Consider the following 12174-nt stretch of genomic DNA (forward strand, 5'->3'; position numbering starts at 1 on the left):
AAAACCAACTTGGCTTAAACCAGCCAACCCTGATTTGTTGCTGGAGACTCCTACAGAAAGGAGGTGTGGCTGCCAGACAGTGCTTTGCAAATGGATTGACATAGCTGTTTCCAAGCTCACTTTTATGGTTAAATGACTCCCTTGTGTGATAAATAATGTGTTGTGTTTTCTAGGCCTTCTTGTAAACAGACAGGATCAGGGCTCAGTAGCGACATTAATGCTCACTCAAGCTTTGGTTGTGCAAGCAGCTGGACCTTTCTAGAGCTCATACAATGAGGCACTTGACACTTCCTTGCTCAGACATTTCTCCCAGTTGGCTGAAGCTGCAGTCCCACAATCTGAAATGGCTACTAGTTAGCCCACAGGGTGCAGCACACAGCTTCTGTCTAGATGTTGGAAGTGTCTGCTGCATTGCCTTTGTCCTTGTCTTCCCATTACATGCTCATCTTTTTTCTTCCAACCCCAGAATTGCACAACTATCATATACTGTACTGTCATTGAAGATTATGAATATACAAAGAAAAAGCAAGCAACTCACAGAGTTTCCAGGCTGTGAAGTCCTTCAAAGCCATGTATTCCCAGACTCTGGATCTGGTTGTTATGTAGATGTCTGAAGAGAGAAAGGAAAATCTTAAATCCTGAACATTTGTAAACAGGTTTTTCTATTTGTTGCTGCCTTGGGTTCTATATTGAGATAAGTGCTTTGTAAATTAAATAATCTCTCTCTCTCTCTCTCTCTCTCTCTCTCTCCCCCTGTATGTATACATAAATAGAGAGGTACTTTGAGCCAAGTGCTGTTCAGGACAATGTTCATACTGCTTGTGCTAAGATTGTTTTCAATGCTACCATACAATGAGCAGACAAGTGAACATATTCAGAATTCAAAGACATAACCATGTTAGTTTAAGTCAGTATGCAGAGCTTTTAAGCTTTGGTAGACTTAAGTTTGCTTTATCAGATGCATCTGCTGAAATAGACTTAAGTCTATAAAAACGTATGCTACCGTCTTCTTTCTTTCAGTTACTCTCAAAAATGCTGCAAGATCCCTCTGCATATACAGTATATTCAGAAATATTAGAGATTAATGGGAGTGGACTTTGTGGTTTTTATGCAACAGCCTGCATTAGCTGATTTTGAAATCCATCTCAATTCAAACTCCAGAAACAGGCCTATAGCCAATAATTTTGAGATATTGAAGATTATCGCACTGGGGTTAAAATGTTCCCCAGTGCGTTCTAATGGGGGCGAGCACGGAGCGTGACGGGAAACCGATGGGGCCCAGAATGCTAGTTTACTGCACGGCAGAATGCCGCCGCCACCGCCGAGTGTTCCCATCGGGTTCCCATTGGATTCCAGGGGATGCCATTTCTGGGGACAGTTTCCAAGCATGCCCAGAAATGGCATCTCCTGGAACCCGATGCTCAGCGGCGGCGGCATTCTGCCGTGCAGTAAACTAGTGTTCTGGGCCCCATCGGGTTCCCATCATGCTCCATGCTCGCCCCTGTTAGAATGCACTGGGGAACGTTTTATCCCCAGTGTGATAATCTTCATTGTCTCAGCAATAGTAATGGAAGATGCAAATATGAGAGCAGTCCCTCTTGTTAGTTCCCCACTGTACCCTGAGCCTTGCCAATAGGAACATGTAATTATATTGATACTAAGAACTAGAGTTTGCTAGGTCCTCACTACTAAGGCTACAGAAATCTTAAAACACTACAACTGTTCAAGATCTTTCCATTGTGAAAGTTTTATAGAAGAGAAAGCTTTCCCATACATGTCACAAAATTGGTGCTTCTGCAATGCAAACTTTGTGGAAAGAGAAGGGATGCTGGAAGCTCAGAAAGGGGCCATACATATTTACAAATTTATCTGAAATGTAAAAGGATTTTGCTTCAGATCATGTTTCCTGTCTCTCCTGCATCAAGACTCTGAAACTTGGTGTGCTCTTTAGGCACAACACTCTTATAAGACCAAAACAAATAGTAAGTCAGGCTCCCAATTTATGCATTTATATTTAAAGATTTCATTCACAACCTGGATCTAAGAACAGATCTAAACAATCAGTGTTGGGTGAGACTGATTGCTTAGATCCATTCTGATACACTTTTGGGCTGACGTTTGGATGGAAACAGTACTGGTCATCTTCCTAGATGTCTTATACTGTACAGTAGATGGGGCAGTTCAAACCTGTTGGTTCTCTTAGGCATAGGTTGCTTGATATTCTTATGGATTGCTTATTTGGATTGGATTTAGGAGGCACAGTATACAGTGATCATCCTAGCTAGATGAGCTATCATGGAAAATGATGCTAAGGACTTCTGTTCAACTCATGGTCATGTAATAATGGGATGCCAAAAAGGCTCCAACTTGCCTCCCATCTACATAAAGTGACTAAGGGAAGTAATCCAGAGCTCTGAACTGACTGCCATCAGTATGCTGATGACACTGAGCTTTCATTTCCATCTGCTTCTCTCAGGTGACTAGGTAACTCAGGCACCAGAGACTGGAAGCTCTAGATCAAAACAAGACATAAGCACTGTGGGTAGGGAAGTCAATAAATCTTGGTGGAAATTTAAAATTGGTCTTAGGGTCTGGGTCCTCTGAAGGACCAAGTGCACAGTTTAGGAGTTCTTCTGGGCTTGGTACTGGGGAGGGTCAGGTGTCTAGAAGTGCTTTTTATCAGCTGAGGCTGGCACACCAGGTGTAGACCCATACAGAGGAATGTTGGTCATCCTTCATTTGGTTATACAAATCATATACAAACTACCTGCTGTAATCTGATAATGTTTAAGGACAGTTTGAAAAAACAGCTACTGCAGTCACCTCTGAATTTCTTTTCTTTTTTTGCCTTTTATTTGTTTATTGATAATAAAATATGACATATACATTATACATTAAACAATTTCATTTTCAACATTTCCCCCCCTTCACACTTATATTTCAACAAATCATATCTTTTAGTTATCTAGAATTATCTAGATTCTCATTGTTGCATTCCCATTGTGCAGCCACCTCTGAATTTCTAGGGGTCAGTTGGTACATGCGATGGCTGTAATGTGGCAATTGCTCTGCCTGCCAATGCTTCTGAGCTCAAATTATGGTATTATTTCTAATTTTTAAAGCTTCAAAATATTTTGGGACAAAGCTACCTGAATCTTTACCCATATCAGACTCCCTGCACTTTATGATTCTAGAGTCAGTGTTGGAGGTACACACTAGTTGAATAAGCTGCAGCTTAGATTCCGAGGAACTCAGAAACACAAAAAATGGAAAGAATATTATAATACTGCATGTTTTGTTATTGTAATGCTATGGAGTCTTTTAAATTTGACATCCCTAAAGACCTCAGCAGGAAATAATCCAGCCTTGTCCACAGCAGAAGCTTTCTCAGCATCATGCCCACCTTTAAATGCCATTAGATGGGATGGACAGTTGCTCACAAAGAACAGGACTTCTTCTAGTGGCCCTATATTTGAGAAATGTAGGATGGGATGAAGTCTGTTGGGCTTTTTTATTATACAGCTTTACAAAAACATTTTAAAACTTGCTTTTGGTTGCTCCACATGAGATGTGGGACTTTAAAAAATTATTCCTACATTTTAATGGATTATTTATGGTTTATTTTAACATTTTTAAGACACCTTGAAAGGGTTTTAATCCTTAAGGGTAGTCTAAAATGTTTTTTAAAAAAATAAATAAATTTTTACTGTGGCAATCAGGTTACAGCAGGATGACATTTCCAGCCTTCTCTTGCAAGTGAGTAAGACTGCGACAATCAGAATTAGGACTTCTCTTGCAAATGGAGGCTGGATGGCCATCTGTCGGGGATACTTTGATTTGGATTTCCTGCCTGGCAGGGGGTTGGACTGGATGGCCCTTGTGGTCTCTTCCAACTCTATGATTCTGTGAAATCCTCAATGCAGATTGATAATGGAGAGGACTGGAAACATCATCTTGCTGCTCCCTGATCACTAAGCAAACAGACCTCCATCTCTAAGTGACTGCTGGTTATTAAGATTGGGGGTTGAGCCAGGAGACAATAGGGTCACCTCTTTTTGCTGCACAGTGTTGCCGCAGCAACCAAACTGTGGGGCAACAATGCACAGCAAAAAAGAAGCCGCCTAGAGCAGCTCCTTTTTTGTGCCATTGCAAGCAGGAAGGGGCGCTGCCATGATGCCACTTCCTGCCAGTGATGTCTGGTCGCTATACGACAGCGTCATCATCATGGCGGCCACTGTGTGGACAGGAGGCCACCATGATGCTGGCATCCATACAGACTAGGGCTCCAGAGCATGTCGTTGCTGCACGCTCTGGAACCCTAGAATTGGCACCACCATGCTGCTTCCTGCCCATATATACCGGGCCAATACTTAGTTATACATGGTAAAAAGATCTTAGCCATTCTTTTCTTTCATCCTTTCTTCTTTTTTCTTTTTTCTGGTGAAGAATTACGTGTACTCACTGAGATCCACATAATAAACAGCAATACCTCAGAATACAATGGCAGGTTTTGATTTCCTGACTTACACTTGGTGACATACAAAGGTCAATTCTCCAGGAAATACTGTATTTTAAATCAAGACCTTCAAGCTGGAAGAATGTCCATAATTACTTCTGGGAGTCAAGTATATTCTGTAGCTCTCCAGAAATGTGGACTATTCCCTTGGACTATTACATTGCAAGAGAATGCCTTTGCAAACAATATGGACCTGCAGCCACTAATCTCTCTTTTTTGTAATGTCTGTTATAACAGAGCACATAAATTACTGTATTATAACAGACATTTCACTGTGTATTCTTCAAAATCCAAAGTCACTGACATGAGAGGAAAGTGGTGAAAGGCACAGCACAATGACATCATATGTTCTGCCTTAGCAGAAGTTACCAAGAAGAGTAGTGAAACATAGGGGATGCTAATGTTTGTCTATGCCACTGTCTTTGTTTGCAGTGATGAATAAAATTATAGTTTCTACTAGTAGAAGAATGTCTCAGGTCAGGATCACTTCAGATATTCTCCAGAAGCAATAAGACTAGAAACAAGCAAGACTCAAACTAGATGCTGAAGGGAATATGTATTCCTCACGATTAACCTGTTTCCCATCTGTAAATAGGATTTCCTCTGAGATATACACCTCAGAAATCAAACCTGCACATTGAGCCTGTGCTTAATTTCCAAAGACCATTAAAAAACAAAGTACATAAAATCAAAGCAAAGAAAATCATGTGCTATGGCAAACATGTTTGTCATCACACCAAGGAGTTCTATTTCTAAACAACAACAACAACAACAACTAAGCATATTGTCTAGTTTGACCCTGCCACTTCCTATATATTTTATTAAGTCTGAATACAGATTAGCATGTTCTTCTTTTACACATGTCCTAGAGATATGGGGGAAAGAAGCAGGGTGATCCCTGGTTATTTGAGGAAGGGACTTAGCGCAGCACAATTAGACAAGTTACCAGCAGATTTTCTGCCTTCTTCATTTTTCAGACTGATAAAGATGTCAGGAGGTGTCTCAACTAACTAACTACTTGCTTGAATAGACATGTGACTGGGGATGGACTGGGGATGTTAACAGCAGCCACCAGCTAGATGGATTGATTGGTAGCACCTACTCCTAATTGCCATCCAAGGAGACTGAATGTGACTTATCAAAGTCACCCAGTGGGTTTCCATGGCCGAGCCAGAATTCGAGCCCTGGCTTCCTAGTGTCCTAGTCCAATGCTCAAAGCATTACACCAGGCTGTCCCTCTTTACCAAACTACAAATCCCACAATTCCATAGGATGCAGAAAGTGGATCAAAGGGCTACACATTGTATAGTGTGAAAGGACTCCATGTCTTCAGTGTTGTCACTTCTGGAAATTATTCAGAGAAGTCATGAGAGTGCCTTATCTTCACAGAACCTGGGCAGTCAAAAGATGTTAGTCCACAACATCTGTGGAAGAGCTCACAGCCAGTGTCTTCTTTGTGACATAAATGAAACAGAGGCATCTTCTCTGTTACATCTCAGGACAATGATGTGCTGTTATATATTCACCAAAGAGGCTACCAGCAGGTGAATAAGTGTAACTTTAATTATTTATGTTGTGTATGAGGGGGAAGTGGGAATCCCATTTCACCTGGACTCAGTGCTGGAGGTTTGGCAGAAAACATAAAGTTCCATGATAAAGGCAGCCTGGATTTATGAGGAGGAGAGTAAACATATGTTAGATGAATATAAACCTGAAACATTCTTGGATGTTTCTGATGAACATTTAAAGATGTTCATTTTCCTCTTCTTTTTGCACAGCTTTTGTTTGCCCTTCCAAAGCAAGCAGGGGATGAAGGTAAAAAAACCCAGCTGCTTTGGAGAAAAATAGGATCCATTTTAACTTTCAATAGTGGGGAAGATCAATTTCACTGAAAATCAAAATCAGATAGTATGGTAAAAAACAGTTTTTCTCCCTGACTGGAGGAAAGCAACATACTCCAAATCCAGATGGTTTCCTCTGTCAAATTTTATGGGGCATTTCCAGATCAGACTGCCCTGACATCTCCTCATGCCTTTACACAGAGATAACACCTGCAGTTTAAGTTACTCTGAATGCTGGATCCCAGGCTTGGCAATCCAGAATTCAAATATATTATAACTGATGACATATTACATATTGCCATATGTGAAAAAGATCAAAGATCTGCACATAAGCAACGGAAGTAACTGTGATTACCTTTTGTAGCTTTGGTTCATTATGCGTAAAGATGGCTTTACATTAAATCAAGGTGACAATGCATATAGCAGACATAACTCTGAATGGAATACAATTCTATCTATGGAACATAGCCATTCTGGGGTTACTGCTCAGTCTCCAAGCACTGCTGTGCAAGTCATTACACAAGGGACTTCCCATATTATTCACTATTCACTTTGTCCCCAGCTGGAGAAAAGTGGGACAAACATTTGTTCATCATTACGGATCACAGCTGACTGCTTCTCTTCTTCAGAAACATTTAATCGGAGTTCATAACTGCTAGTCCCTAAGGACCACACATCAATAAATTAGCCTATCAAGAAACATTTAATTGGAGTTCATAACTGCTAGTACCTAAAGGTCACACATCAATAAACCAGCATATCAACAAAACAAGTGCACACGTCATGGGCAAGCCTACATGACAGCTCTCTGCACACTCAATTTTGTCCTTTTCCACTTCACAATATATGAAAAATGTGTTGCTTGACAAATGGGCCTTCTTCTCTAAGCAACTCCTGTTCCCCTTTTTGAATTCAGTAAAGGGCAGTGCACTGTTAAAAAATATTGTATCCCAGCGCATGTGAACAGCTGACACTTAAAAAAAAAAATCACAGGCTGTAGCCTATAGCTTAAAACATCCAAAACCTGAGATGTTCATGGAGGTTTGCTTCATAATTAGCTCCTCAAATTCCTATACATCATTGTTGTTGTGTGGCTTCAAGTAGTTTCTGACTTATGTCAACCTTAAGGTGAACCTATGATACAGTTTTCTTGGTAAGGTTTGTTCAGCGGGAGTTTGCTTTTGCCTTTCTCTGTGGTTGAGAGAGTGTGACTTGCTCAAGGTCACTCAATGGGTTTCTATGGCAAAGTAGGAATTGGAGCCTTGTTCTCCAGAGTTGTAGTCCAGTGCTCAATCCACTACATCATGTTGGCTCCCACTGGAATCACAAATGTCAACATTCTCACTTTCAGATTTTTTTAAAAAAAACTTATTTTCCCCATCTCATCATACTGAGTTTTCATCTTGTATCATTCTTTATATAATATGAGTTTTCCAATTCTTAAAATTTGTAGTAGTGAGCTATGTTGTGCTTAGCACTGTTATAAATTATGAAACAATGTGTTGATGCATACATACATAATGTCCTAATTTGCTTTACAAAATTAATGTCAACCTAAACCACATAAACAGAGCCCACATTCATTCAAAATTCTGGCTGCCTGTCTCCTTTGGATGATTGTCATTTCTGTAAATAATTACATCATACTGAATTTTAGATGAAGAAAGTCCTAGAGGGACAGTTGTACACAGCAGCATAGCTAGGGAAGCCACTAAGTTTCCAAACTAGGAAACATTTAGATGGGAAATGTCAGAGTTGCACCATCACACAAATATAATCATGACTTTATAGCAGCAGAGGAAAGATACAAAGGTTGAGCTGTTCTGACTTAAATTTGGCCTGGAATGTTTTGTTCTGTTTGGAAATGAGGCAAACCATGAACATTCCAGTTCCCAAAGAAACATTTTTATAAAATCTTAGAAGTGACGGAAATTCTGGAACTCTTATGGAGAATGGGACCCAGTTTTTGCCACCAGCTCCATAACAACATAAACAAAAGGAGTCTGAATCATAGTCCGAGCCAGGATGGTAAATATTTGAGCAGAGGAACTCCTCTTCCGTCCTTCCATCCTCTCATCCATGCTAAATACATTACTTTAACAAGTGGAATCACAGTTGTTCTAGTCCCTGCCAAACTTTGCTCTTCTTGCACAGAGCCATTTCTCCTGGTAAGTAACAGATGGTTTGACAATTGCAGCAGCAATGCTTTGACAAAATGAAGACATAGCTCTCTAATCCTTTGCATCATTTAAGTTTCTATAGAAGTTAATGGCAATGTTTCCTTCACTGAATCAGTGAGAAACAGGATGGAGCTCATTTGCAATATGTCTGTCATCAATGCCAGAGAAGAGGACACATTAGTCCAAAAGGGAAGCAGCATTCAGAATACCCATGTCTTAATTTGTTTTGTAGAAAGTAAAACTCAGTGTAGAGAGAGCCAATGAAAGGGAGCAAAGAAACCCCTTCCCGCCTCATGAGAGGAACTTCACTAAGCACTAATCTGGATCCTGCCTACTGTCCATGTATCTAAGAATAAGGGCAACTTCTCATGCTACATTCTGTAATGAGTGGAGTAAGCCAAGAAAAATACATTACAGCAAATCTAGGCACACACAGAATGTTTGAAGGCCATCACCCCTAGAGTGAGTTGCACAATGCCATTTTGTGGCTGAAAATTGGCAGACAATTGCACCTGGAAATCCATGAATGGACTATCAGGAATTTTGATTAGTCCATGGAGGAGATATCAGGAGTTTCGGGGGGGGGGGGGGAGATTGAGGACGTTTTAGGAAAAGCCATTTGGGGAAAAGTATTATTCCTACCCTAGATCTATTGCATCATATACAAAAAAGATGGGCCTTTAGTATTGGCTGAGGTTTGATTCCAGGATTCCCCATGGATATAAAAATCTGTGGATGCTCAGGTATCATTATATACAGTGGCGCAGTAGCAATACCAATAGCACTTACATTTCTATATTGCTTTATAAGCACTCTCTAAGCAGTTTACAGTGTGATAGCATTAAAATGGCTTCCCTTATGCAAAATGGCAAAATAAAGGTTTGCTTTTTTAATGATGACGATGATTTGGAATATTTTCATGCTTTGGACAGTTGAATCATAGATTTAGAATCCATGGATACAGAGAGTCAACTGTAGCACAAAGGTGTACCCCAACGACCCCCACCCTCAAAAAGGCACAGCCATTGAGGTAAATTTCTTTCTTGAATGCAACTTCTATGATTCTATATATTTTTAAAGGAAATATGCTTATTTCTTCATGCATACACCTGCACAACTAAAGGGTTCCATATACATTTATTTTGTCTTTCTATATCTGTGCCCAAATGTTTGTGTGTGTGTGTGTGTGTGTGTGTGCGCGCGCACCTGCAAGTCATCTGCTGACTTACGGCAACCGCACAAATTTCATAGGATTGTCTTAGACAAGGAATACTCAGAAGTGATTTTTGCCAGTTCCTTCCCCTGAAATACAACCTTCAGCATCTGTACAATCTGTTTAATATAAAATCAGAGTCTCTTTCTCCTTTCCTAATAATCCATTCTGGTCCAAGCTGAAGATTTCCTCTTGAAATGTACTGGAGGCAATGGGAAATGCCCTTTTCTTTTCTTGTAAAATCTTATAATTTCCCCATATTTTTTGTCTGCTGGATGAAAATTTTATTTATTAAGCTCTGAATATCTGTGAAAGTTTTGTGACACCTTAAAGACATTTGTTATAAGACAAGATTTAAGAGATCAGAGTAAATTTATGAACAGAAGTCTATTTTAGCCTTTAACTGCTCCACTTTTGCTTCTTTATCCATGCTTATATAGTGCTTGGAATATAAACAAGGGTTACAAATAATGCCAGTCTTCCAGTTCTCTCTCCTGTTACTTATCCTTGGAGCCAGCTGTGAGTCTTGTTTGAAGTGAATGTTTAAATCAATGCTTAACATGGGATGGAAAAAAGTTTTGTTTTTAAAGTTAAAAATACATTGCTTCTTTGTTTTGTGTTCTTGACTTTGTTCCCTTAAAGTTCAAAATATAGGAATCTTCAGAAAGCTGATGTTCTGTCCTTTCCTTCTTGGAACAGATTCTAGGTGTTTCAATGTCTCTTGGTAAGTCTCCTGGACAATGATGTTAAATAACGCTCTCAGTAAGGATGTGTAAAATCTCACTTTACCGAAAGATGAAACTGCCAGGCGTTACTCAAAGAGAGAAGGTGATTTCTGCAGTCCCCGTTAGCAGAATGCAGGTCTGTACAAGGCTTTCTCTTGTTTAGAAAGTATTCCTCATCCCCCTCTTACAAACCTACACAAGAAATGGATGGGAACTGGTATATGGAATTTCTTAGTGGAGATGTAATTTATTAGCAGAGGCTGATGCCTCTAACTTATTCCAGATTGGAGCTTGTATATTTTGATCTTAGCTTTTTCCACCATCAACGGATGATCAGCCATTCAGCTCCCACAGGCCCAAGGTGTGCGCAGCAGGAAAGCACATTGCTGCACCTGGGAAGGTCATGTCCTCAGCTATGAAACTGCTGATCAGGGGTATCCAGAAGTATTAATCAGGCTGTAAATGACATCTTCCCTAGTACCCCTCCACAGCTGTACTTTGGCCTCCTCCCAAAGGTGGCTATTTCAGTAACTCCCAAGTTAGAACAGTATTTAAGTTTATGGCAGTGACAAACCATCCTTCTGCCTCCACATGTCTGTTTCTAGATGCACTCTCCTGCATGAACAGCAGGGTCAAGGCAGACTTTATATTTAATGCAGTTAGCAATCATCTCTATTGTGTGTGTGTTTTTAAAACTAATACCAAGTGATCACACTTAAAATGTCTTACAAGTTAAGGAACCATCTGATGGGACTCTGCAAAAATTTCCAAAAACTTTATTCACTTTGAAGGTCAGTCTACATATTTTGTTCTTTCCCGAGAGGACAGTAAAAACAGTTATCATGGGGATTTTACATCATATTGGTACTGGAACATCTAGAAGCTCATGTGGGCTGCCTGAAAGTATGGAAAGCTTCCATGGCAGTTCAGCATATTAGTGGCTATGCCTGGCACTCATAAAAAAAATCCTCAGTGTGATTTGTGCAAAACCACATGATACATAGATCTAGATGTTACAGTGTAAGTGTGAATTAGTAGGTACACAGAGATTCATTCTAGTTCTTTCCATATGGTGTATCTAACAGTTAGAGCAGGGATAGGCAACATGGTGCCCTCTAGATGTTTTGGACATCTGTCATAATCTCTTACCATTGGGCATGTTGCCTGGCATAGATGGAATTTATAATGCAAACCATCTAGAGGGCACTACTTTGTCTACCTTCGATTTAAAACATCCTTAAAAAGGAACAGGACATGAGGTGGGCTAGACATGAGAAGGCTTATGCCTTTTCTTCCTTTAAAGAAGTCTCTGATAGTGTCTAAACATTCTTTTTGAGAAGCCTATAGGTAAATATGGAGATTTTCATGGAAGAAGAGAAGTACCAAATTGAACACCCAAGCCTGTAATACAAATTCATACAAACTTAACTCTATGCTGCCTCCTATGGTCTGTGGTCTGACTGTGGCCTTAGTCAGTATAAAGCAGCTTCTTCTGTTCAAAGCCAGCTGAAGGTTTGTTGTTGTTGTTGCTGCTGCTGCTGCTGTTATGTGCCTTCAAATCATGTCAGTTATGGTGACTCGTAAGGCACAGGGTTTTCTGGGTGAGATTTGTTTAAAAGAGCCTTGCATTTGCCTTCCTCTGAGCCAGAGAGCGTGTGACCTGTCCAATGTGGATTTCCATGACCAAGTGGGGATTCGA

General features: G+C 40.1%; 1 protein-coding gene across 1 annotated transcript in view; it reads right to left on the reverse strand.

Annotated features, from left to right (window-relative positions):
* Positions 1-12174, reverse strand: part of LGR6 (leucine rich repeat containing G protein-coupled receptor 6) — a 119573-nt gene that overhangs the window by 46720 nt on the left and 60679 nt on the right. The window contains exon 5 of the mRNA XM_042464278.1: positions 539-610. Within this exon, the coding sequence (XP_042320212.1) occupies positions 539-610 (72 nt within the window). The remainder of the gene's footprint in view (positions 1-538; positions 611-12174) is intronic.

Source organism: Sceloporus undulatus, chromosome 4, assembly GCF_019175285.1.
Source record: "Sceloporus undulatus isolate JIND9_A2432 ecotype Alabama chromosome 4, SceUnd_v1.1, whole genome shotgun sequence".
In the NCBI taxonomy this organism is placed as follows: Eukaryota; Metazoa; Chordata; class Lepidosauria; order Squamata; family Phrynosomatidae; genus Sceloporus; species Sceloporus undulatus.